General features: G+C 57.2%; 1 protein-coding gene across 6 annotated transcripts in view; it reads right to left on the bottom strand.

Annotated features, from left to right (window-relative positions):
* GSN (gelsolin) overlaps positions 1–27406 on the bottom strand; it is a 57700-nt gene that overhangs the window by 17147 nt on the left and 13147 nt on the right. For 2 of the 6 annotated variants that reach the window (XM_070056233.2, XM_070056254.2), the window contains exons 2-5: positions 8496–8566; positions 6991–7195; positions 6053–6207; positions 563–724 (exon numbers count right to left, since the gene is read on the bottom strand). In XM_070056233.2, the coding sequence (XP_069912334.1) occupies positions 563–724; positions 6053–6207; positions 6991–7195; positions 8496–8519 (546 nt within the window). In that variant the 5' untranslated portion in view covers positions 8520–8566. Of the gene's footprint in view, positions 1–562; positions 725–6052; positions 6208–6990; positions 7196–8495; positions 8567–8616; positions 8776–9928; positions 9979–27406 lie in introns of those variants that run through there. The other 4 variants (XM_089301781.1, XM_070056239.2, XM_002720499.6 and 1 more) reach the window with 4 other exon arrangements.

Genomic DNA, 27406 nt, shown 5'->3' with positions numbered 1-27406 from the left:
AGCGTATACGAAGCATCACACGTTTCTACAAGGTGGGCCTGGGTGTTGCCATAGACAATGTGCATGTGTGGCAACATGTGACTACATGTGTGACACACATATGTGGCCCCTTGAATGACACACGCAAGTCTACATGTCTGGGCATTCAGTATGATGCCCGTGTCCAGGTTTGGTGGTGGGCAAGAGCTTACGGTTCTGCCCACATCTGCCATGCACTTACCAATGTGTGGCTCCGTGGACAAAGGTACACAACACGCACGTATGAACAGGGGCTGCTGGGGAGTCTGCATGTCAAGCGCACTGTGCGATGGGTGTACACTCAAGGTCTACACACATGTGCATGATGGGCTGGAGCGCCCACGCATGGGAGTCTCTGCACACCAGACACGCGGGACATGGGTCTCTGTGGCACACACAATTCCCGGGGGCCAGCTGGTCCCCTGGCTTTCCCTCCTGGGGTCTATGCGTCTGTTCACATGGCTGTATCCACCTCCCCAGAGTGAGGCCTGGCCAGGCCACAAGCACCTGAGTGGCCCCCAGGAAAGAGCTGGGCAGAACTCACATTGCCCAGGTCCAGGATGAAGCAGTCGCCATTGTTGAAGCTGTCCCAGGACACTGGCACTTCGGTGGCCCGGACCACGCGCCGCCCTTTGACCTGGAGGAGTCTCTGCACCACCACCTCGTTGGGGACCACGTGCTTGAACCCCGACGCCACACCGCCTTTCTGCGGGGCCAAGGAGACGGCGTTAGTGCAGGGGAGAGCGGAGAAGGCGCCAGGAGGGGGCACCATTGAGGCGGCCTGTGGAGCGGCGGCACGCCAGCAACAGGGAAGTCGGTCAGCACAGGACTTGCTTGAGGCTGGGGCATTTCAGGAAAAGAAGCTGAGGGTCAGAAAAGGTAAGTAATTTGCCCAACACACAGCTAAGAAGCGACAGACTCCTCGCGACTGTGTCTTGCTCCCAGCCCTACGAATCTCACACTCCACTAACTCAGACCCCTGGGGCCCAGAACTGCGAACTTCATTTCCTCAGAACCAGCATTTGCCAAGGAAAAGGTTCCTGACCACGTGTAGGGAGAGCTCCTTACTCCCTCCCCACCCCCACGGCACCCATACACTTTCCAGGATGCACACCGCACCATGAGGAAGGCTCCGGCACTTCCTACGGTGAGTGCGCCTGCCTCCTTCGGTTTCTCATGGCAGCACTGTGTGCTGGGCACTGTGCACACATGGCCTGGGACAGCATCATCACTATTCCCATTTCACAGATGAGAAAAGCAGAGTCCACACGTGAAGGCAACAGCCCACGCTGTAGATGGAGGTACTGGGATTCAAACCCAGGTGTGTCTGAATCTGTACAACCTATGTTCTTTCACCAACATCAGGTTTTCTTAGAGCCACTGTCTCAGTGGGTCACCCAGGACGGGAAGCGCCGTGGCTCACTAGGCTAATCCTCCGCCTAGAGGCACCGGCAGACCGGGTTCTAGTCCGGGTCGGGGCGCCAGATTCTGTCCCGGTTGCCCCTCTTCCAGGCCAGCTCTCTGCTGTGGCCCGGGAGTGCAGTGGAGGATGTCCCAAGTGCTTGGGCCCTGCACCCCATGGGAGACCAGGATAAGTACCTGGCTCCTGCCATCAGATCAGCGCGGTGCGCCGGCTGCAGCGCACCAGCCGTGGCGGCCATTGGAGGGTGAACCAACAGCAAAGGAAGACCTTTCTCTCTCTCTCTCTCTCTCACTGTCCACTCTGCTTTTGGACTAACAGCAAGGTGTTTTCCTTTTGCAAGTAGCTGCAGCGCCGCCTGGTGTTCCTTCTTGGAATTACCACAGGGCCCAGCAAATGCTCCCTTGGGCTCAACTGGGTGAGGCAGAAGGCTCACAGGCGGACTCCCCACCCTCCTGCCCTGCTTCCAGGGCCCTTTCAAGGACACTGGGGGCTGGCCACTCTTCATGAATGACCTCGGCGGGGGGGGGGGGAGGGCAGGACCTGGGGTCGTGGTTTCTGCTCCAGACTTGGCCGCCCACAACTCAGTGACAAGACAGCAACCTTCCCAGCATCAGGGAGGACTGAGCTGGGGCTCTAGGCTGGGGGATGAGGTCAGGGCACTGGAGGCACTGATGCTGGGGGTCAGCGGACAAAGCAAAGGAAGTGCGGAGAGACTGGGAGGCTCAGAGATGGGAGAGGGAGGGAGAGCGCGAAGCTCACGGTGGCCCCCACAGCCTGAGCTCCAGCCGGGGCTCCAGCCGGGGCTACACACCTGCCTTACCAGCAAGCAATGCAGCCCTCACTCTGCAAAGCCCAGGAGGGTGGGACTCACTGGCCCCCTCCACAGGCAAGGACGCTGAGGTTCAGAGGCTCAGCCCTGCACCAGGGCCCCCAGCTGGTGGGCGGTGGAGGTGGGCTTTTCCCCCAGCTCCTCCCTTCCAGGGAGGGGCTGCACCCATCTTGCCGGCCAGGTCCTGAGGGTGTGTGGGCAGCCCCAGCCTGGGGACACTGGGAGTGGATCCGACCAGCTCCCCCAGAGGGTGCCAGGAGGGCCCCGCCCATGTCCACCGATACCTCAGAGACAAGGAAATGGGGGAACCCAGCTCTTGACACACTGCTATCTGGCTTGTTCAAGCGTGCCTTTCTACAGAGACAAGTTTTGCTCTAGTTCACAAATCTTGGTTCTCAGAAATTTACTGTATATTAAATTATAAAATAAAGTAACATTTGATTTCTAATGATTGTGGCCAGGAGGATCCTAATTAGGAAATTGGACTTGGAAAAATTAGTAACAAAAAAAAGAAAAGTAAACGCAAATTCTTAGCAGACATCTGTGGATAACCAAAAGCAAGGGGCGGGATTTTTTTTTTTTTTTTTTAGATCTTTTCCTATTTTTTACTATAGTTCCCAGGATGGACTGCTGCTTCTTACAGTTTAAGTCATTAGGTGAGAAAGACTGGCATCAAATTATTTGAACAAAATTCAATAGAGCATATTGTGTAAAAAGCCATTTTCCAAATTAAGGTGATGAGAGAAAAAGAGAAATTAACCACCATTTGGTATGCAAGGGACTTGAAAAGCTTTATGAAAAAAATAAAATTAAAAGATGGTTTGTTTCATTGCAAAAAACTGGGAAATGCATGCTACAACAAAAAGTCCTGCAGAATGTATATTATGAAAAAACTATGCATGGTTTTCCTTTTTTTTGCACCAAAATAAGCTTATTTCTAAATTTCATTTTCCATGAACTTCTTGAAATACTCTCACGTTCTGAAGCCTACACTTCTTTAACGTTTGACATTTTACAATGAGCTCGTCTTGTGCCTGCAGTGAAAACAGCTGTGGGAGGGAAGGACCACAGAGATCCGGGGAGAACAACGCTGCGCTGCTGATAAATCCAAGGAAACCGTGTTGAAGGGGGCCTGTCCCCTCCGCCCCTCTCAATTCCTTTTCTGAGAAGGATGTGGAAGGTTCCAATGGCTTCCAGTGGGTTTCCCGTTGTGTTCTTAGGGTCAGGGACTCTGTCCAGCCCAGATTCCCTCAGAACACAGGGTCGTAAAGAACCCAGCCCCAGGGGGGTCTCCAGGGCTTTGGCTGAGCCTGGGGGAGCTCAAGGGATTGGGAATGGGCTTGCAGTGTGGTCGCAGAACAAGAGGGGCCAGGCCTTTGTGGGCGCTCCCCCCCCCCCCCCCACTCCCAGGACAGAATTGGCTCTGAGGAAGAGGCTTTCATGGGAACAAGTCTTGCATAACAAGCCCTGCTCCTCCGCGATGTATAATTGATGAGGGCGCCAGGCCAAGAACCTCGGCCGGGCCAAGTGCGGGGGCGGCCTGAGGACGTGGGGTCGGCGGTAAACAGGCCGGGCCTCGGACCTCACAGTTCCACCGGGGCCGGTGCCTTTCAGGACTGAGGCGCCAAATCTGGGCCTGGGCTGCAACCCCACCCTCCAGAGCGTTCCTCAGAGTATGGTCAAGAACATTCCAGAAAATCACCAGTAGCGGGCTGGAGGGGAAGAGACGGTTTGCTAAACACACAGATCCTGAGCAGCCTCCCAGCTAGGACTGGAGACTGGGGAACCCTGGACAGTCCACTCCAGTTCCACGTGACCTTGGAGAAGTTGCTTTGCACCTCTGTGCTCTGGGTCTCTCGTGTATAAAGCGGCGCTCACACTAGCAACTACCCACAGGGTCAAATGCGTGGCGTGAGTAAAGCACTCGAAGTAGCACCTTCTGCCGGCTGCATGGACCTGGGCATGCAGACCACAGCTGTGGGCCTCAACCTCCCCATCTGTGATACGGGAATATGACCACCCACCCTAAAGGCCACGAGAGAATTAGGTGAGATTCTGTGGCAACAGGTGTCACCCAGGGGAGCCTGTGGCCAGGGTGCCTGGTAAAGCTGTCCTGGTGTGTATGGGCATTCTCATATCTGCCTCCACGTTAGCTTGCGAGGCTAAGCCCCTAAGAAACAGGTGACAGAGGCAAGACAGCTGAGCAAGCATCTGCCCACCCATCCAAACCCTGGGCCCTGCAGAGAGCGGCTGCCACCCTGGGCTTGCACCTGCCTCCTCCTCCAGACTTCTCCACCCAGGCGCCCCAGCCCCCAGCCCAGGGCCTGAGCACGTGAGGGCAACCTGGGCCACTTCCTGGTCCCATGCCTGGTTACATCCTCTCCCCAGTGGAGTGGAGCGCTGAGGCCTGGGCAGGCCGTGGGGCTCACGTGAGGCGGCCTCTACACTCCAGGTGCAGTGCCTGCCCCAGCACAGCAGTGGTCGGCTTGCCGCTGGGATAGGGGCTTGCCCGTGGCTTACTGAACCAAGGAGGCACGGGCAACGTGAGCTCAAGTGCCCAGAGGTATAGAACGCCCCTGAACCCCAATCTCTCCTCCTCATGAAAAGCTCTCCCACGCCCTGTTTCAGAGACCACAAAAAAAACCAGGTCCTTCTTCCTCCCTCTCCAGGTCCCGAGGCCCAGCGGGGGCTGCAGGAATTGGGCAGAGCTGCACAGCTCCACTGGTGCTCAGGGCGAGGGCAAAGCGGCTGAGAGAGGGCTGAGCAGAATCCAAGAATCCAGTCCAGCCCCGCCCAGCCCGGGCGGCCATTCCCAGGACACACCCTGCCCTTGGCTGAGTGTCACTGGCACTGTCCCATCAGTCCCAGCTGCCTCACACAGGCCGACAGGGTGACTGCCCCATGGCCACAGGGGACCTTGTGAGACCCAGACTTCTCCAGGGCCACACAGCACCGAGCTTGAACTTGACCCCAGAACCCTGGTTGTGAAAGGCTGTTCAGTTGATGGAAAGATGCTGGGAGTCAGGAGGTCTGGCACCAGCCCTCTGTGCAGCCCTGGAGCAGTTGCTTAACCTGTCTGAGCCTTAGTCGCCCATCCTCCCCAGAAAAGCGAGAGATTTGGAACCTAACAGTGAGGCCCAACTGGTTGTGACAGCTTGGGGTCCCCCCCGCATCCTGACCAGCCCTTCCAAGGAGCCAAGCCCAGGCAAGGCATTTCTCAGCTGCCCCTCATCGAATCCTCTCCCCAGCCCTGTAGGGCAGGTACAACCAGCTCTCAGGGAACTGCAGAGGAACAGGAGGCCTGAGGAAGCCACCTGGCTCACGGCAGCCCCGCGGGTTTTGGGACGCAGCCGGCTGGGACTCCCAGCTTGGCTCTGCTCAGCCCCCGCCGGCTGGGAGTCTGGGGAAGGAGCTCCATCTGGTCCGGACTCTTAAGAGTTTAAGTTGGAGGTCGATCCTTGATGTGACAAAGATTGCCCTATCAAATACCTAACCCAGGGCCCTAGGAATGAAGGGGTGTCAGGAGACGAGGTGGGGTAGGAGGACCACCCGAGGGAGCCACAGGGAGTTTTCTGCTCCTGACTCTAATGTAAGGAGCCACGAGCTCAGAGAAGTGTGATGTGTCCAAGGTCACACAGCTCAGAAAGGCCCAGGATTCAAACCCCAAAGCTGACCTCTGACCTCTGACCTCTGCAATCACCCCACATGGCTGAAAGACAGGTGCACCTGAGTGAGCCCTGCCGTCAGCGCACCCATCCCGAGCAAGGTGGGGGCCCACGCACCTTGTACTTGAGGCCGGACTTGAAGTAGCCAAGGAAGGTGGCCGACTCGAAGCCCTGGGTCTCGCGGTGCTGCACAGCCCGGCCGTTCAGGTAGTCATCCAGCTGCACGGTGAAGATGGCGGCCGCCCCACTCTCGTCCTGGCTGCACTCGTTGCCTAGGCGACGGCAGGGCAGCATGAGCCAGGCTTCCTGAAAGGGGTCCCAGCGCCCCCCATCCCACCCAGGGAGGAAGCTCCAGCACTGCCCTGGGCTAGCTGGGGAAGCCCAGCAAGCCCCTGCCTCTCGTGAGCCTCGGTTAACCCCTCCATATAATGGGTACAGGGGAGGGAGGAAGTGTACCTGGACCCCATTTTTCTCTAAGGGTCATCCTAGCTCTGATACATTGCTCTGCACTCCTGTTCAGCTCTCCTGAGCACAAACTCAAGTATGGATTAGGGAACTGAGGCTCGGCCAGGTGACAGGGCTCAAAGCACCCCACAGCAGAGCCCCTGACTCTGAAGGACAAACTTGGGGGTGACGGGAGCCACGGAGGGGTCTGCTTGATGATAATCAGGGGCGAGCTTTTGGCACAGCAATTAAGATGCCACTTGGGAGGCCCATATGCCATAGCAGAGTGCTGAGTTCAAGTCCTGGCTCTGCTTCTGGCTCTAGCTTCCTGCTACTGTGCACCCTGGGAGGCAGCAGTGATGCCTCGGGTACTCGGGGGCCTATCAACCATGTGGGAGACCCGGATGGAGTTCCGTGCTCCTGGCTGCAGCCTGGCCCAGTCCCAGCCGTTGTGGACATCTGGAGAATGAACCAACTGATAGACAAGCTCTTTGTCTGTCTCTGGGTGTCTCTCTCTGCCTTCCACATTAAGTAAAAAGCAGCAAGCTCCAGACCACAGCTAGCTGCCCTGCCAGGGACTGGGCGGGGGCTGGATGGGTGGGCAGCCTCACCCAGCCAGTAGTGGAGGTCGTACTGCAGGTTCCCATTGCGTAGCTGCACCGTCTTCAGGATGACATAGGCATCGCCCATGAAGAAGTCTCCATAGAGGTTGGGCGGCACGGGCACCAGGTCGAACTTCTCCACACGCCAGATTTGCAGGCCGGGCTGCTTCCCTGCCTTGAGGAACTCGGGGTGTTCCACCACCATGCTGCTGGGCTGGGGAGAGACGGGGCAGTGCCTGAGCAGGGGCCCGTGGCTCGGCTCGGCAGGGACAGACCCAGGGCGCGAGGGAGGCTGGTTCCAGCACCAAGAGCGTCCGACTTGAGCCACTGCTCTTTCCACACCCGAGGGGAGTCTCCTAGGAGCCTCTGTCCTGGTGAGCTAGCGAACAGGGCCAGTGGTTCGGCTCCAGACCCTGTGCCTTGCAAGCTCCTGGCCCTCCCACTCAGCTCCCGGGGGACAGGACAGAGGGATCTACCTCCCTCTCCCACCCCTTGGTACTGTCACTGGCCATGTTAACTGAGGTGCAGGCAGGAGCAGGGACTGTGACAGGGACCCCAAGCCAGGTGACAGCAGAGCAAGGACTTCTCCACACTCCGGGCTGTTGGGTAGCCCCCAGCCCCAAATGGCAATGGTAAACCCAAGGGTCCCCAGGGGCTTAGCTTGCTCCCTTCCAGCACCCTCCATGGCTCTTAAGATTAAAGGGCTCTCAGAGTGCTCCTTATCCACCCCTACTGTGCAAATAGGCACACAGAGGCCCAAAGAGGGGAGGGGACAGCTCAACGTCTGCAGCCTGTGTGCCTCTGTCCCACGTGGGACAAGTTCCTGTGCCCCCTCCATCCCCTTCACACCCCCCAGGAAGGGTCTGAACGGCTGAGCCCAAGTGGCCTCCTGCGCTGTCTGCCTCCTCCCTCCTGCCCCCCAACACCCCACCCCCAAATTCCATTTTTTGACATCCCCCCGGGGGTCTGCAGGAGCCTGCTGAAGGCGAGGTACCCAAGGAAGGGCAGAGGCTGTGAGACATGCAGGGTGGGGAGGGGGGGCTAGAGACGGCGGCCGGCGGGGTTAGGCAGGAGCTGGGGGTGGCAGTCAGCAGGCATGGGTCACCTCGGCCGGGGAGATCTGGGGGCAACAAAACGTGAGAAGTGAGAGGAATGAGACAGAGAGAGGCACTCAGGCAGGGGGTGGAACAGCACTGGGAGAGGAGAAACTCAACAGAGCAAGGGAGACTGCAGGGAGGTGAGAACCTGTGATGGTCCAAAGGACACATAAGACAGAGGGAGATGCCGGGGAGGGCGGGAGCCATCAGAGGAGGGGGAGATGGAAGAAGACAGGCAGTGGGAAGGAGACCTTAGGCAAGGAAAGGAGAAATCAGGTGGCAGAGATGGGTAAGAAATCAGAAGGTGGGAGGGAGGAGAATTCCGGCCAAGGTGAGGTTAGCCTTCGCGTAGGGACGCAGCCAGGGCCCCCAGGCTCCCGCCCTCCGCCGAGCCCTGGAGCAGCAAGAGATACTTACAAAGCAACAAAACAGTTTTTCCATTCTAGACCTGAATTACTCCCCTTTTCCTAGCGCTGTATCTGCAAGAACTTACAATAGAGAGTTACTCCGGGAGCCCCGGGCCCCCCGGGGCACTCACCCGCGCCTGGGGCGTCCGTGCCGGAGCCACCCTCTGCGATGCGGTGGCCGCGAGGGCCGGCGGCGACAGGGCGCACAGCGCCAGGACCAGCGCGCCGAGCAGCGCGCGCGCGGAGCGGTGCGGAGCCATGGCGGCGGCGACAGCAGAGGACCCGCAGCCCCGGCCCCGGGATCGCAGCCCTTAAGTAGCCGCCCGCCCATCCCGCCCAAGCCCGGACCGCCCCGCAGGGAGGGCGCAGGGAGGGCGCAGGGCAGGGCTGGGCCCCCAGCGGGCCCCCGGGGCGGGGATCTGTCAGGGATCTTGGAGACATCTGGGTTCCCACTGAATCCGACCCGACTGGGCGCGGCCGCCCCTGCACCCCAGCTGCGGGGCGGAAACTTAGCACAGAGCTTGGCATACAGCAGATGCTAACTAAGTGCATGCTAAATGGGCACACCAAGGAATTGTGGGGAGCACAGCTCAGTCTTTTTCTCCCGAGTGACCTCAGCAAGCCCTCTTCCTGCTCTGCTCCTGGTATTTCCAGCAGAAAGCTGACATCGAAGGAACACATAGCAAACCGACACACCAGGACATCCTTTACAGAGTGTGTGCTGCTGACAGCCCATTTCATAGAGGGGCAGACTGAGAGTGCAGTGGGTAAGCAACTTGCTTACAAGCAGTGCTGTCACAATGTGACTGGGTCTGGGGCTGGGTAGAACCAGTCCCGGGCAGCCTGCCAGGGCCACCAGCTGGGGCAGCCGTGCCAGGAGAGGCAGGCAGGGCTCAGAGAGGGGCGGGCCAGACTCTGAAGCCCTGGGATTGCTGGTTCTACTTTACTCAAGGTGGCCTTTCTTTCCTGCTTTTCAAAAACATTTTTGTTTTTTTAAATAAACGTTGAAACATTTTTGTTTTTTTCTTCTGAGCAAAACATAAGGTCCCAACTTTGTACAACGCTGCCCCTCCCCAGGGGCACCGGCCTCCCCATCTGCCTCCTAAGCAGGCAGGGCTCGCCTTCTCGTGTCCAGATAACAGGCCCTCATGCTTCTAGAAGGGTTTTATCCATTTTAGGCACCCTCTACGGAGCCCTCCTGGGGAAGCCAGGATTGTGTCTCTTCTCCCCTTCCCCTCACCGCTAGAGGCATGGTCACTGGGTTAGGACACACATACACACCACTGGAGGCATGGTCACTGGGTTAGGACACACACACACACACACACACACACACACACTCATACTAGAGGCACACTGGCTTAGGAGAAGCACCCTTCCGGCTCCCCTTGGTGTATTTCCCAGTTCCCCCCATCCCACTCCCCACCCCTCGGCCAGACCCACCTGCTCCCAATCTAAGTGTTCTTTGCATTCCAAATAGTCCCCTCCCTCCTGCAACCTGGTGCGGTGACAGGAAACAGAAAGAGACGGTTGGAGACCTGGGATGGGTACCCACCTCCGCTGTACCTAAGTTTCTTTCTTTCTGCAGGTCTCGTCTACTAAATGCGCATAAATGGGGACCAAGGATTAAATCGGCCTGGATGGCCTGGCTGCGAGGCTGGTGGGAGCTCCTCTCCCTGCACCGCACACACAGCCCGGTCACCCACCCCGGCTCCTCCTGGAGCCCAGCTTCCTACTAATCAGGCTGGAGTTGGCCTCCTCCCACCACAGCTGCCTCCCACCAACACGCAGGGTAGGAAAACGCTAAGGGAACACACAGCGAGAAGACAATCCGGGCTGCGGGGATTTTAAGAGAGCTGAGTGGAGAAAGCGACCCGTGACCTGGGCCTTGAAGGGCAGGAAGAACAGAGACTGAACAGCAAGGGTGTCTTTGTGGAGGGAACAGCGTGGGCAAAAGGCAGGCAAAGAGGCCCCGTCCAGGGAGCAGGAGGGGTCCGGTGCACGACAGAGAGGAGGTGAGGCCGCCCAGGGTGGCAGCTGTGTCTACACCGCAGAGTCTTGCAGAATCTGAGTGCCATCCCAGGGGACGAGGGAGCCCCCAAGGGAGGGTTGAGCTCTCGGGGCTCTGAGTCCTGGAACAGTACACCCCTGGGTGCCACCGTGCTTAAATCCAGACAGCTCCTCCTCCCCCACTGCCATCTGCAGCATGATTAGAAACCCCATAGCTCTCGATGGCACCGAGTGGCTGCTTCACGTCCCTGCAGAGCGAGCTGACGCTCCAAAGTCAAAGCACACAAAGCAACAACAGTTCCATTTCCTACAGAATGACTCAACGGCGAACACAAAACTGTACGTGTAAGGGTGTTCACTGGATCATTGTCTGAAGACAACTGGAAGGAACCCAAACGTCCTGGTTAAATACATTATGGAGTCGCCACACAATGGATCACTATGCAGTTGTGAAAAAAGAATGAGCTGGACCAGACTGTGCCGGGCACACAGTAGGCACTCAATCAGCAGGGAGCGATCTCCAGGTGCAAGAAGCAAACGGCACAGCAGAGACTAGAGTCTGGCTCCTCTCCTCCTTTGCAAGAGACATGCATTTCTGCATACGCCCTTACAAAGTCAAAGAATGTGAACGCCGAACTATTAAGGTGTTGTGCTGTGAAGGAACGTGGGGGAGGATTTTAGTCACTGCCATAGCTGCCCGGCTTTGTAAGAGCTCTGTAATCGGCACTAGGAAATGTTTAGGGTGATGGAAATGTCCTAGCAGTGGACTGGGGTAATGATTACACAACTGACTCAATCTACTATTGATTACAGAACTGTATACTTAACACTGGGGGAATTGTTATGGTGTGTAAAATTATATCTCAGCGTATGTGCTTAAAATTAAGAGGGAAATAAAAAAAAACACCCAACCACAGGGTGAGCGTTTAGCGTAGCAGTTAAGAAGCGACTTTAGATACCCGAGTCCCACGTCGGAGTTTCTGGGTGCTGATGCCCAGCTCTGGCTCCTGACTCTGGCTGTCTATGCAGACCCTGGGAGGCATCAGCAGTGACGGCTCACATAACTGGGTTCCTGCCACCCACATAAGAGATTCGTATTGAGTTTCTGGCTCCCAGATTTGGCCCAGCCCAGTACTGTCTATTGAGAGCATTTGAGTGAATCAGTAAAGGGAGTGTTCTCGTTGGCTCTCTCTGCCTCTCCAAAACACACACGGATACACACAGAATTGTAGGGTTTGAAACTGTTTACAAATACATATCCAATAGGGTTTTTTTTTTTAATTTATTTAACATCAACCCAGAAACAATGTTTTAAACTAGACTTAAGGTGACACCTGCTCATTAGACAGTCTGGAAAATCCAAACAAGTAGCAAGCCGTTTCCTGGTTCTCCTTGCCCCGCAGAGTGACCCCCGGCCAGCAGCAGGCCCAGCTGAGCAGCCGCTTCCGGGCCGTGCGGCCCCAGCCTGCTCAGTTGGTGATTAATAGAGGGCTGCTGCGGCGTGGCCTTGGCCCCAGGGGTGACTGACCACCAGTCCAGGGTCACTGGCCACAGGTTAATGATTGCAAAGGCCCTGCACCTTGCCTGCCCCGCAGCTCTGAAGCCTGGGCCCTTGGCACTGGAGGGCTGGTGAACCCAGAGCCCAGAGCCCAGAAGTGCCCGGTTACAGGGCATCCGCTTTGGAGACTTAGACAGGAGCAACACTGTCTGACTCTGTACTCTGCCTGGAAGAGGAGGAATATGTCCAGGGGACTGGGGGAAATCAAATGCAAGAGAAAAGACCCCTCAGTGGGGAGGAAAAGGCCCGCAGGCAGGGCTGGCCCTGCCGCTGACTTCTTGGGAGACATTGGTCAAGTCCCTGCCCCTCTCCAGGCCTCAGCATTTCCAAATGCAAAAGACAGGCCAGGCCACAGTGCCCTGACTCCAAGCCTCATTCCTGGCCCAAAGCATCCCCGGATCCTGGCTGTGCGATGAGCGTCCCTGAGCCTCAGGGTTCTCATTCAGAAAATGGGGGCATTGGACTAGGTCACCTCCACAAGCCCTTCTCAGACTGCCCAGGACCCGTGACCTGCACCCTCACGTCCAGGCCCAGCAGGGGGAACTGTGACTTGGAGAGGGTCAGTCACTTGCTCAGGGTCACTCAGCATTGCAGAGACTTAGACACAAGTCGGTGGGCTGCAGAGCACAAGGTCTGTCCCGGCACCACCAACCCTGCAGCTGCTAAACCAGTCACACCCCAGCTCAGCCGGCAGCCAGGGGTCTCCAGGGCAGCTGTGCCACCACGCCTCTCAGACACCTGCTGGGAGGACCCCCAGGCGGCGACCCCCGTGTGAACAGAGACCACAGCGCCCCACACTCTGTGCCACGCAGCACTCAGGTCTGGCCCAGTTTCTTTCTTGTGTTGAAGTTTTATTCTGTTCATTTATTTGAAAGGCAGGGAGACATACAGAGATCTCACATCCACGGGGTCGCTCCCCGAACGCCCACAATAGCCAGGGCTGGGCCAGGACAAAGCTGAGAGCCGGCAAGTCCGTCTGGATCTCCCATGTGGGTGGCAGGGACTCAACTACTTGAGCCATGACCTGCCCCTCCCAGGCAGCTGGAATTAGGAGCAGCTCCAGGACTGGAATGCAGGCATTCAGCCATGGGATCCATCCTAACCACTGTGCCAAACACCCGTCCCTGGCACAGTGGCTTTGGGTGAGAACAATGCAGCTCACCACCAACTGGCTACAGGAGGTCGTTTGAGTCCCTCGGAGGTCCATGGACCATTGACAGCCTCCCCGCGCCCTGCCCAGAGCAGTGCACACAGTAGGCGGCTTCTCGGCGTCTACAACAGGATGGGGCCTGAGAGCCCATGGCACCCTAGCCAACTCCTCCCTCCCCCTAGTTGGAGCCAGGACCCCACACAGGCCCAGTCTCCTGCCCTCTGTGATGGCAGGTGGTCTCTGCATCCCTGTGGGCCTCGCAGGACAGCAGCCGAAGCCCAGAGGAGCTGGCCTCAGGCTCACCTCTGCCCACAGCCACAAGGCACAAAGGCGTGGGCCGGGCCGGGAAGCCACTGTCCTGTTCTCTTCCCCGCCCGGCACTGCCCCTCTGCGCCTCTCAGCGCTTGCTGGCTTCTCAGCTCTTCGCTGTTCCCTGGGATCTCCCGGGAACGCCCGCCCCTGTGGCCTGGGATTTGGGATGGAAAACAGGGAAGCCAGTTATGAAACCCACATCAAACTGGACAGGACCTGGACAAGCTCTGTGGACTTGAAGGAACACAGCTTTGGGAATCTGGCAACTTAGCTCCTGTGACTAAGGCCTGTTTCCACATCGATGAAAGGAAAAGCATGGTTCCTCGTCCAGGGAGCAGCGAGGAGGCCAGGATCTCACTCACAAAGTTGCTGTCTTCCTTCCTGGTTTCTTTGTGTAGAGGCTTATGTCCAGCATGGTGCTGTGTGACCTGGAGCAAGTTACTGTCCCTCTCTGAACCTCAGATCACTCTTCCATAAATAGAGATGGGGTGCCCAGCTGTAGGACCACTGCGGGGATAGGAATGAGTTTGTGGAGTGCACTGCACAGAGCAGGACATTTTACCAGCAGTGGTCACCCGTCTGTCCTGTCCTTTACAGACAATGGCGCCAAGAACAAGGGCAGGGCTTGTCAGAGCCACAGCACTAGTGGCTGGCACAGCAGATCCAGAACTCTGCTCTCTCCATAACTGTGCCATAGCCAAAGCCTGGGTCTCCACGACATGCCAGAGCTCCCTGTCAGAGCCAGCTGGGGCCCTGCCTTGGCCAGGCCATTCCGGGTGTGGACAGCTGTCTGGGAGATGGCCAGTGGGGCTTGGCTCCAGTCACTTCCAGGAGGCCAATAATCCCAGGGCCTGAAGCCACTGGCTTCTCCCCAGCTTCCGGAGCCAACCCCACCTCGTGCTGAGAGCCAGGACAGGACATTTGGAAATGGCCTGGCCCTACCACTTCCTGACCCCATGCCCTGGAAGCAGCCAGACTTAGCCATGATGTGAGCCTGGGGCTCCTCTTGCCAGGGTCATTTGAGCAGTCTGTCCACCCTTCCTGGGGAAGGAAGCTGGCCCTCGGAAGCTTGGAGGCCAGTGGCTGGCGCTGCACAGAGCTATAAACATCCCCTGTCCTCCAGCAGCCTGCAACCCACACCTGGGGGAGCCCAGGCCCAACACAGTGAGCACAGGACAGAGAGTCCTGGCTGCACACACTGTGACTGCACACACGGTGACTGCGGGGACACAGCGGTCTCAGAAGTGGCGGGAGGAGCCCCCAAGGCGGCTTCCTGCTCCCCAGGGAAGGCTGTCCCCCAGGAGGGGAAAGAAGAGCAAAGGGAGCAACCTTGTGGGGGATGGCGTGGGCGGGGCTCCCACCAGAAGTCACTACTACTTCCTTGCTGTGGGACTCTGAGCAAGTCCCTTGAGCTCTCGGAGCCCCAGCGTCCCCACCTGGGGACCGCTGTGAGGATTTAATAAGGGAAAAGGTGTCTGGGGCTCAGTGCTTCGCACAGGTAAGCACGTATAAAGGAAGCCGCTGCCATTATCGGCAGATTCAGGGCCCAGCGGTTAAAGGTGCCCACGTCCCACATTAGGGTGCCTGGGTTACACTTCTGGCTCCGGATCCCCACTCCAGCTTCCTACTAATGCACACCCTGGGAGGCAGCACCAAATGGCTCAAGTGGGTGGGTTCCTGCTACCCACACGGGAGACCTGGATTGAGTTCCAGATTCCTAGCTTCAACTCGGCCCAGGTGTTGCATGCAAGCATTTGGACAGTGGACCAGTGAATGGGAAATAGATCTCTCTCTCTCTCTCTCTCCTCTCTGCCTTTCAAGTACATATATTCTTTAAGAAGGAGCTTAGGGTGGTATATTTTATGCTAAGTGTAGTTTGCACAATAAAATAATTGGGGGGAAATGCTAGTTTCCCTCCCGGCATCCTGAGAGATGATGAGCTGCCCAGAGTTAGTCCAGCCAAAAGGACCCAGGTGACCGTGGACTTGCCCATCTCTAGGACTCCTCAGGCTCTCTGACTCAACGATGCTGAAAGACATGGCAAAAGGTCAACAGTTTGTGCATCTGGCCAAGGTCCTGTCCTCCCTGCCTGGGGATCAGGCACCTGCTGGGAGGACCCCCAGGCGGCGACCCCCGTGTGAACAGAGACCACAGCGCCCCACACTCTGTGCCACGCAGCACTCAGGTCTGGCCCAGTTTCTTTCTTGTGTTGAAGTTTTATTCGGTTCATTTATTTGAAAGGCAGGGAGACATACAGAGATCTCACATCCACGGGGTCGCTCCCCGAACGCCCACAATAGCCAGGGCTGGGCCAGGACAAAGCTGGGTTCCACTCGGGATGGTGGAAGCTGCCAGGCCAATCATCATCCCAATGGGAACAACGCTGCAGGCCATCCGAAGATGGTGCCACGTCTCTCCTACTGCAGGCGCCCACATAGCCCTTCTCGGTCCCCTGGCCTCTCACAGCCAACCACAGCCACGCTGCCCTCTGTGCTGGCAGGAAGCGTGAGCCCGGGCTCTGGATGCCAGTTTGCATCCTGTAGGCAGAACTCCCCCAAGAAGGACACCAGGGGCACAAGTGCAGGGAAGGGGCAGAGACAGCAGAATCCAGGAGCGTGTGCTGAATCCCCCTGAACTTGAGATACCAAGAGCGACCCAGAAGGCAAAGGGAGGTAACCTTCTGACCAAGGCAATACATGGCAATGTCCAGGGATGAATCGGGACAGAGCCCAAATCCACACCGCCCGTGAACTTGGAGCAGTGGCTCCTTCTGCAGACGCAGTTGCCCTCTCTGTAGAGTAAGCTGACAACTCCTACCATGCCTTTGGTTGAAGGAGCTTCTAACACTGTGTTTGGCACACAGCAGGTGTAACCATAGCATCCAAAGGTGAAACCCTCAGCATGAGCCCAGCTCTTATGCACATATAACCCCCGGCCCCAGCACCCGCCCTTGACCTCGACCTCTGTCTTCACATCCAAAGCAAGGGAGAGCTGGGGGGTTACAGCCAAGCCCGGAGACCTGGGGTAGAGGCTGTGCCAGGGGTGGAAAGCGCCTCAGGAGAGGGCCCCAAGCCCCCTACCAAGGGCCAGCCTTGCTCCTTACCATAACTCCCCCTCCTCTCTGCCCCACCCAAAAGAAGGAGGGCTCAGGATGCCAGGCCTTCCAATCACAGGCTGGGTGACGTGAGGCACAAGGCTCAACCTCTCTGAGCGTCAGCTTCCTCACGCCGGGTCTCTCCCAGGCTTGCCAGAACCTGTTCCCAGTAAAACCTGGTTCCAGAAAAACTCCAGCGGGCAGATGTAGGGCAGAGGGTACTAAGCAGCATAAAGAAACCTTGAGTTCTAGTGTCCGGTGTGAGGACCACTTACAGCTAATTAGGCTGTCCTGTATTTAGGGGACTGCTAATTTACATTTTAGCCACTCTGGCCATGAAAACCATAAAGGGGGGGGGTAGCCATGTGAGATGATGAATATGTTAATTTGCTTCACTACAGAAATACTGTTTATTATCTATATGTATCTCATAACAGCATGTTGTGTTCCTTAAATATACACAGCAACATTTAAAAAGGAAAAGAAAACTCCCAAATAATACAACATATTTAGAGACCTTAGAATTTATCTTGAATTTTTAACTACAATAGAATTATCAGATTCAGATATTTTTATTGCTACTAATTTTAATTCTGATAGGTTGTTTAAAATTATTTGTTATTTAAAAGGCAGACACAAATGCACACACACACACAACACAGAGAGAAAGAAGGGGAGAGAGAGAGAGACAGAGAGAGAGAATATCAATAGTCCATCTACTGATTCAGCTCCCAAATGCCCACAGCAGCCAGGGCTGGGCCATCTCAACTCCAGGCGCTGGGAACTCCATCCGCGTCTCCCGCATAGGTGGCACGGACTCAATTACTCAAGCCATCACCTTTTACCTCCCAGGGTATGTGCCACAGGAAGCTGAATTCAGAAGCAGAGCTGGTACTCAACCCCAGGCACTCCAGCATGGGGTGTGGGCATCCCAAGCAGCATCGTAACTACCGTGCCAAGCACCCTCCCCTCTGACTGGCTTTCCCAAAAGTGCGCTCGGCCCTTTAACCTGAATGGAGGCACAGCGCTGGAATGCTCTTCTTCCTTCCCCAGCTCAGAGAATGATCAGAAGCAGCTGGGAGATTGCAACAAGATCCAGCACATACAACCCAGGGCCTGCTTCCTGCCTCATCTCCATCCAGGCACCTGCCCAATCACCAGGATCTTCCTCCAGGTGCCTGTCCCCCTGAGAGCTGAGATCCCTCTGAGATACCCTTGGAGGCAGGACCCACCCCAGGTCACCCCGCCATGACAATGCATAAGGCTGAGACCAGAACAGAGAGGCTCAATCCAGCCCATCCACACCTTACACTCACCTCAGCCTCGCTCCCCATGCCACCCTCACCTGTTCCCTGGAATCACCACACCTGCTTCCTTGCCACCTTAAGCTCTTTCTACACACAGCCCATTAGCCCTAGAGACGGCATCATCCCTGGTGCAGGGTCCTTCCATGGCTCCCAGGGCAGACGGAAAGAAGCCAGGACTCCCATGCTCGGCCCTCCCTGATCTGACACAAAGGTGTCCCCTTGAACCCTGATGGCTCACAACTCCCGCAACATGGTCTGCACCCTCCAATCCTGCTTCTTCTGATTTCAGTTTCCTGCCTCCAGGAGCGCTGGGGGCCAGCCTTGGCGCTGCCTCTCCAGGCGAGCAAGCGCCTGGCCTCTCAGAGTCTTGGTCTCCCCATCAGGGCACCTGGGCTCTTGCGTAGATGTGTCAGGAGAAGGTGGAGAGTGCCAGGTGCCGGCAGGGCTCAAGAGACGTTCGTCTGCAATCCACGGCCCCTCTGTTGCACCGTCACCCCCACTGCTCGGCAGCTGTTAGCAATCGGCTTCCCCAGCCTCCACAGCCAGGCGGGCGCTCACTCCCCCTCCTAAGCCCTAGATGCTGCCCTGCAAGGCCAGCTTAGAGGAAAATTACCGGGCTCCAGCCCCCGCAGGTGCTGGCTGGCTGGCTCTGAGAGCAGTCTTTCCCGAGCCATGGACTTGGCCCCACGCCTTAACCCCGTCTGACTTGGTGGGATGGCGGGGTACCCAGGGAGCCACCGGTCCTCAGGGGCACTCCCACTCTTTGGCATCTGAAGAGACAGGGAGGAAGAGGGGAAAAACACAAGCAGGCGTGTGTGGGGAGGACAGAACTGGCTCTGGCAGCCGCTGGCTGGGCTTGTGAGGAAGTCCACAGGGAAGAATCTCTCGGGCCCGGCAGCCAGTGCGACGGCCAAATCTCTCGTCCCACGCTCTGCAGGCCAGGCCAGGGTCACTTAGACCATGGGACTGCGCCACACACCAGGCCCTGTGTTCCCTGTACCTTGCCCAGTGTGTGCACAACTCTTGCCAAGCCCCTGTCCATCAGACCAGGTCCTATCCCTTGAAAGCATCAGCCCTAAGCCCTGTCCTGGGTCTGTGAACTGTGTCCCTTGCTCTGTGATTCATGAGGAGGGAGGTAGGGGACAATGCAGGGTGAGGGGCTTCAAAAAGCCTGAAGAAGACGGAATTGAAAAGTGAGTTTGCCTTGGTGCAAAACCCACATGTAGTTTTTTTCAGAATACGTATTTTCCGTAAACTTCTTCAAGACCACACAAGAAAAGGTTAAGGAGGGCAGGCTCTGGGGCCAATGCCCAGTCCTCCTATACGACCCTGTAAAGGTTCCTTCCTGTCTCAGTGTCTCAGTTTCTTCAGCTGTAAAATGGAATCATAGTAACATCCAACAGGGCTGTCGGGAGCTTCAACAACAGACCATACACTTCAGGGGCTTTAGCCTGATGTCTGGCACAGCATTAAAATGTTAGCTGGAACTATTACAACTGTGCCTGGCTGGCTGCCCTGTGTCCCGGGCACCGTGTGCCAGGCTCCCACGTCCCCTGCTGCCGGGGACCAGCAGGGACTCTGTGTACATTCGTGAAACTCAAACAATCACCTACGAGGAAGGTATAATGATCTCTCCCGCTCAGAGAGGGACAAAGATTGGCATGGGGTTGCAGGGGCAGGATGGGTGGAGCAGGGAGCTGAACACAGCCTGGGCGTTCAAAGAAGCACAAAGCAGAGGGTGGTCGGCCACAAGGCAGCAAGGAGCAAGCAGGCACCAGCGAGCAGGACCCTAGCGATGCTCACATATGTCTGTTAATTGACTAGAAGTCCTTGGTGCAATGAAAATATGCAAATTATATGTAAATGTACTTGAAGTGGCACGCCCCTCCCATCCACTCCCCCAGCAGTGCAAGTGCTCCCGCAGAGGCTGAGCCACCCCTGGGAGGCCCAGCCCAGAGTCCCTTGGGCCGGTGGACACCAGCGAGTGGCTCCCACACGCCTCACGCCTCTGCAGACCAGGTGTGCAGCAGTCTGACCTGGGGAGCACAGGAAAGGTATTGATTCCCAGGCCCCACGCCCCAGCCTCCACGCCCCGTAAGACTGGGGTGGGGCCCTGCAAACCCAGACTCTGTGGCTCTGCCACCACGGGGAACCACCCACCCGAGCCCAATATCCTCCTTGGCAGGAAACGGGGGCCAGGCAGGAGAGGGGCTGCTCCAGACGTCGTTGATCAAGCAGTGGAAGAGTCAGGGCTGGAACTGGGGCCCCTTTCCTCCCCTCCCCCCCCCCCCGCCTCCCCCTTCCCAACCCTCCCAGGCCCTCAGCCTCCCATGACTCAGGGCTCTGAGTCATCCAGTGGCTCCACAGAGGAACCTTCTTAGGAAAAACAATCCCCAAACAAAGCTTCCCCTGATCTGGGGAACAGAAGAGGCCCAAGAGACCGAGAGAGGGAGGGCACAGGAATACAGGGCAGAGCCGGAGGCCAGGATTCCCAGGACCTGGTCTGGTCTCTCCTCTTGCCACCGTCGTGGGGGGTGGGGGGTGGGGAGTGGCCTGGACACTGAGAGTGTGCTTGCTCTGAGCTCAGGCCCCTCCTCCTGCTGCACACAGAAGCTCATTCTGGACAGGGCAACATGATACAAGTACTTCGTAAGCACCGTCTTGTTGAATTCTCCCCAGAACCTGTGGCTGGCATCATCCCATTTTAAAGATGAGGACACTGAGGCTCAGAGGGGTTTCCCCCAGTTAGGAAGTAGAGCAGGGTTTGAATCCAGGACTATCTGACTCTAGGAGCTGTCACTCCCATACACCGTTAAAAAACACCTGCCACATCGAGTGGCATGCAGGTAGATCTCATCAGACAGGTGGCGGGGGGGGGGAGGTCCTGTCCCCAGCAAGGTGCCATCACACATTTGTCCTCTTTCTTTCTTTTTCCACCTTATGCCTGCCCTGGCGGGCACACACCCAGGAACACGGGGAACGGCTAGGTGGCTGTGGGCAGTGAGGGGCAGAGCAGGGAGTACCCTGGCCTAATGGAGGCCCACAGCAGGTGCATTTGAGCAGAAAGGAACGGCGAACAGAGATCTGTCTCACGGAATGGCAAGCCAGGCCGAGGGGACAGCAGGAGCAAAGGCCCCGCTGTGAGGCCGGCACAGGGACAGTCCTGGCTGGGGGAGGCGTGGATGGACCTGAGACAGTGGCTGTGTTGGGGTGGGAGGGGCCTGGCTGCCTGGGAGCCCTGGGTGGATCTGAGGCGGGGGCGATTATTAAGCACAGGGCTCAGCGCTTCCTTTCTGCAGAGGCCCCGCTGGTGGCTGGGATGGACAGGCCCTTGGCCCGAGGCCTTTCTCGGTTCCCTCGAAACTCACCCAGGCGCCAGCACTCTGGGGGGCTTCTTCCTCCACCGCTGCTGGGCTGGGCAGCAGGAAGGCAGGACGCCACCCTAATCATATCAGCCCATAAACAGGACCACATGGCCGGTCTGAAACAGCTGCGCCAGCCCCGAGTCCACGGTCACAGAGCAGACCTCCCCCAGCAAAGCAGTCATGCCCTTCACTTCTCAGGCAGGAGGCAGAGGGCCTGGGGGGAGGAGCCCCGCCCACCTACTGCTGATTTATGGGGGCAGGCCCCCTGGCCCCTTTTCTGCTCCCCACCTCTGGGTGAGCTACTGCTTCCTTCTGAGCCTCGGTTTCCCCAAACAGAAGCTGGGAAGGTTAGACACAATGCCCTTGGGGCCCGTCTAGCCAGGGTGACTCTGGGTTGCCTAGGTGAGACCTGTGTCCCCTAATGCCCACCCCAATGTCACTCTTTCCCTGGGCAGCTTGGGATTTTTTTTAAATTATCAGCATTTGATTGATCCTCCCTGGACCCCGGATCCCTAGGCCATAAAACGAAGGTGCTGGTGGGTGACGCCTAAGGCCTGTGATCTCTTTGCGATTCTGTTGCTGTTGTTTGTTCAGTATTTTCAGGAGCCCAGCCCAGCATGTTGTACCAGCCTTGTGCTGGTGCCAGGGATAACAAGAAAAACAAGACCCTGTGTAGCCCTCCGTGCCCCACCCCTGTGCCAGGCACCAGTGGTAACGCCACTTCCAGGCTCCTCGGCATCCCACTGAGGCCTCCTTTGGGGCTGCTGGGGTTTCTAGTCCTGATTTCAGATTTATGGCCCAGGAGAAGGACGCCCTGGGGCCGGCGCTGTGGCATAGCGGGTAAAGCCGCCATTACAGTGCCGGCATCACATATGGGCGTCGGTTTGAGTCCTAGGTACTCCACTTCCAATCCAGCTCTCTGCTGTGGCCTGGGAAAGCAATAGAGGATGACCCAAGTCCTTGGGCCCCTGCACCTGCATGAGAGACCTGGAAGAAGCTCCTGGCTTGGGATCTGTGCAGCTCCAGCTGTTGTGGCCATTTGGGAAGTGAACCAGCGGATGGAAGACCTCTCTCTCTCTCTCTCTCTCTCTCTCTTTCTCTCTCTGCCTCTCTGTAACTCTGCCTTTCAAATAAAATCTACCGACCATTGTACACCCTGAGGACTTTACTTCCCCATCATTGAATCCTCAACAACCCTACTATTACCCCCATTTCACAGACAAGAAAACTGAGGCAGACGGGTGTCACAAGGTTTGTGGAGGGGCACGCAGAAAGTCAAGGCCAGGGTGTTGCTTCAGGCTCAGCCCTGCCGGCCTCTGGGCACAGCCTTGAGCCACGCCCCGGGGCTACAGAGATGCAGTCCTGACTCCAGCTCAGGCTGACCTGCCAACAGGGGAGTTACTGAACACGGCCACAGGACAGAAAGGAGCACAGAGGATTTTGCTGTGGGTGTGTGGCTGCGGGAGGTTTGGGTGGGGGTCAGGTGACAAGGCTTCACTGTCAAGCATGATTCTCCAACCACTTCCAGAGTCGACCCCTCCGCCTGGCACCAACTGGTTGCTCCGAAATCCCATCGGTCAGGGTGCTCCTCAGCTCAAGACCCGTCCGTGGCTCCGAGGCTCCCAGAGAATGGAGACCCGGCACTCAAAGCCTTTCCCAACCCTGCTCTCCCTGCCGTGTTCTGCCACTGCCTGCCTCTGTCCCATCCTCTGTCCTCTCGGCTCCAGGCACAGCAGGCTGCTCCGTGTGGCCAAGCTTTTGCACACGAGGCCCACTCGCCTGGAGCGCCCAACGCCCCTTTCTCACTGGGAGCAGAAGCCCTCCCGGGTCCCCAGGCCACCACCTGCGTGGGCGGGGCAGCATCTGCCCCACCTGCCCTAGCCGGTGCAGAAGCCCAGCAAGGGGCCGCAGGGAAAATGAAGCAATGCACAGAGCGAGAGAAGCCTGGGAAAGTGCCCAAGCCACGCCTTGCAGGAAAGCACAGCACCAGGACACCGCAGTGTGGAAGAACCAAAAACTGCACCCTCGGGGCTCCCTGGGGTGGCCCTTCAGGGACGCTGCACATCTCTCCTAGGCCCAGAGACTTCCCATGCTCCCAGTGGCCAGGCACAAAATCCACTCACTGACCTGTCCGCCCTAGTTGTCCCTGGTCCCCACCCGCTGGCCTCCCTGCCTCCTCTCAGCCCTTCACCGGCTCCCCACACTGTCCTGGCCCAGGGCTGTGCCCAGGCCCTCCCCTTCCTGCTCACCCAGCTGCCTGCTGCTTTAGGTCCCTGCAAGAGCCCCGCCCCCACCTAATCCCACACGCTCCCATCGCTCATGGTTTCCTCCCTAACCGAAGGCAGGATTACGTGTGCCGTGTATGATGACCAGCTGTCAGAGCACACAACCCATGAGGAATGGGGAAAGTCCTGCTCTTTGCCGATTCTCCAGTGCCCAGTTGAGGGCACTTGACAATGGATCTGCCGAATGAATGAATGAACCTATATCTGTCACTCAAGACAGGAAGACTGTCAGAATCCTGGTGAATATCTGAAGAAGAAACACAGAGCCCTGGGGAAGGCATTTGGCATAAGGGTTCAGACTCCGCTTGGGACACCTTCATGCTATATCGAAAGTGCTTGGGTTCAAGTCCCAGCTTGGCTTCCAATCCCAGCTGCCTGCGCATGCACACTCTGGGAGGCAACAGATAATAGCTCAAGTCCTGTCACTCATATGGGAGACCCAGATGGAGTCCCAGGCTCTTGTCTTCAGCCTGGCCCATCCCCAGCTGTTGTGGTTATGTCGGGGGTGAACCAGCTCCCTGTTTTCCCCTCTCTGTCTCTCTGTCTTCCAGATAAAATGAAAAGTAAACATTTTAGAAATCAAAACCAAGCCCAGATTAAGGTCAGGGTGGGTAGGAAATAAACCAAACAGAGCAGAGCAAAGAGGAGGGAGTTTCTGGGAGTGGGTGCCCAGGGCAACAGCCCCGATCTGATCACCGGTGCCTCCCCAGTGGAACCCAAGGTCATGGCTGTGGTGTGAGGCAGGCTCACTGCAGGGGGCAGTGGAGTGAAGGGGATACACAGGCAACCTCCGGGCAGATGGGCACTCAGCCTCGCCCTGCCTGGCCTGCAGAAGTGGGGCAAGCAGATGACCAGGTCCCTGTGTCACTGTTACGGAAAGCATCCACAGAGCCTAACCCTGTTTGCTGACAAACAGAGGCTACTGGAACCCAGACTCGGCCCACAGCCCCTCCTAGGAGGCCAGCAGCGCTCTCCACAGCAGCGGATGTGGGACAAGTCCCCTGTCTGGGCCCAGCAAGCCTGAGGACAAGCGCCTGGAGACCACCAAAGGCCCTCTGGGAAAGAGGAACAGCTCCAACCATGGCCGGCTCGGGCCACCACCTAAAAGCCAGCTGAGCCTCCGGAGACAAGGACATACTGTGTACCCACCACCCCTTCTCCTTTCGGCAACCCGGAGTGACGTCATAAGCCAGAGGGGAGTTTTCCAGTCTTTGCACGACTGCTATTAGACATCCACTTCTGTTCCTGGGAGCTGGGGATGCCCCCTGGTAGGCGCCTTCCTGTTTCTCAGCCCACTAAGCCCTTCTGCATCTACGAGCTCGTTGGGGTCTCACGGCAACCATCTAACTGGGGCTGGGAAGACAAATGCACCCGTCTTACAGATAGAGAAACTGAGGCCTGCGCTGTGCTATGAACCGGATCTCCCAGCCTCCTGGAGCAGGTCACCTGTGAATCTGATAGTCAGGGGCCCCACCCCACCAGCTGTCCCTGGGGGCTATGACTCAGCCACCTTCCCCATGACTCACCCTTCTCAGGTGCTCCTCCTACAGTCAACAAGACCTCTGGGGACTTGGCAGCCACGCCTTAGCTTTTCTCCCCTCTCCAAAGCCTCCAGGGAGAAATCCTGCACCTGCTCCTCGTGGGGAATCTGCATTTATCCAGAGGCTTGGGAGGGCTGGCAACCCCCACCACCACCACCAAAGTCACACGGTGACAACAGCACAGCTGGGGTGACAGCCAGGGGTCCTGGCCTCACCTGGCCACCCTCTCAAGAGTGAAAAGCAAATGAGGTAACAGACAGAAAGGTGCTCTGAGCCTTATCAAGAGAACCTCAGGGACTCCCCTAGAAACCTACTGTGGCTCCCGGTGCAGGGGTGGGGAGGAGACGGCTACCACAGTTGGAGTCCCCTCTAGAGTCCCCTGGGCAGCCAGGGCTGGGCCAAGGAGAGCAGTGTGTGCCTGGGATGCGGTACCTACCTCACAGGGCTGAGACCAGCTGCTCCCTGGGGAGGCACTGGGACCAAGGGAGTACTCTGTACCAGCTGCAAACAAAAGGCCCAGGCCTCTCAGTGCAAGTAGGAGGTGGGGGAGGGTTACAGGTCATTCGGTTCAACTCCTGCCCCAACCAGCAGGGGTCACACAAGCCCCACTTGCATGTCTCCAGCAATGGGGCCCTCACCTCCCACCAGGGCTGGTAACAGAATTCCCCCTAGGGTGTGTTCGCTTCTCCCTCCCTTTGTGCCTTGTACCTGCTGGCCCGGGCTCTGCCCTCTGACCCTCCGCTTCCTGGTGGCTTCTCAGGGTCCAGAAGCCGGTGATCCAAGGCCTCTCACGTCCTCCACGAGCTGTGAACTCCCTTTTCTCCAGCTGTTCCTGACATCAGGGCCTCTGCTTCCCACAGCCCCTTCCCTGGTCTGCTCCAGACGAACCCTGACCCCACTGACAGCACAGGACCCAAAATCAGACATTCAGACAAGGCCACCCAGGCCAGGGCAAGCATGCCAATCACCTCCATCATTCTAGACACCATGCCTCTATGAATCCAACCTAAAACGCCACTAGCCTGTAAGGCAGCCCACTGCATGGCTGAGTGCAGCTTACAGTCAACCCCAGGGCTGCGGTTCAGGACTCTGGAGCCCCTCCCTTAACTGGGTAATTTAAACAAACTCACTCACTTCTCCCAGTCTGCTTCCTTCTCTGTTTAAGGGGGAAACTACTCGAACCCACGTCATCCAGGCACTGTGAGGATTAAATGAGATAAAGCACGTGCACACGGGGCTGGCGTGGTGGTACAGTGTGTTAAGCCATCATCTGCAGTGCCGGCATCCCATGTGAGCACCAGTTCGAGTTCCAGTGGCACCACTTCTGCTCTTCCTCTCTGCTAACGGCCTGGAAAAGCAGCAGAAGAGGCCTAAGTGTTTGGATCCCTGCACCCACATGGGAGTCCTGGATGGAGCTCTGGGTTTCTGGCTTTGGCCTGACCCAGCTCCAGCCATATGGCCATCTGGGGAGTGAATCAGCAGATGGAAGATTTCTCTCTTTCTTTCTGTATCTCCACCTTTCAAATAAATAAATAAGTCTTTCTTTAAAAAATACATATTTTTTAAAAAGACTTATTTTTAATGACTTATTTATGTATTTATTTGAAAGGCAGAGGAACAAAGAAAGAGAGGGAAAGACAGAGAGAGAGAGAGAAATTTTCCATCCACTGGTTCACTCCCCAGATGGCCACAACAGCCAGGGCTGGGCCAGGCCAAAGCCAGGAGTCAGGAGCTTGTACTGGGTCTCTCATGTGGGTAGCAGGGACCCAAGCAGGTAGACCATTTTCTGCTGCTTTTCCCAGGCCAGTAGCAGGGAGCCAGATTAGAAGCAGAGAAGCTGGGACACAAACCAGCACCCGTATAGGATGCCGGCGTCACAGGCGGTAGCTTTACCCACCATGCCACGATGCCAGTCCCCAAATAAATAGGTCTATCCAAAAAATGGCAAAGGGTTTTACATGTTTACTCTGATTATTAATGGTCAAATTCCTAAGTATTTTTTCTATAAATATTCCTTCTATGAAGTATCCTTCTACTCCTGGGCCCGAGCCATTGGGGACCCAAGGTGTTGACGCGCCGCCTTCCCTGCTGTGTGCCCAAGCTCTGAACTACTCTAGTTCCATCGCTCATTAGACTGAGCTCGCCTGCGCCATCAGTGTCGGGTGATGGGTCTCCCTCCTCCTGCGCGCTGTGAGCCTGCAGGCAAGGGCTCTGTCCTCTTCACCTCGGGGGCTTTGGCCTGGCAAACAGCAGGACCAGTGGGCTGCCACATACAGAGCGGCATCCCACAGCTCGGCCT

Source organism: Oryctolagus cuniculus, chromosome 1, assembly GCF_051225735.1.
Source record: "Oryctolagus cuniculus isolate XC-2025 breed Fujian yellow rabbit chromosome 1, ASM5122573v1, whole genome shotgun sequence".
Taxonomy (NCBI): Eukaryota; Metazoa; Chordata; class Mammalia; order Lagomorpha; family Leporidae; genus Oryctolagus; species Oryctolagus cuniculus.
Note: the sequence above shows the minus strand (reverse complement) of the source record. Positions and strands in the feature narration are given on the sequence as shown.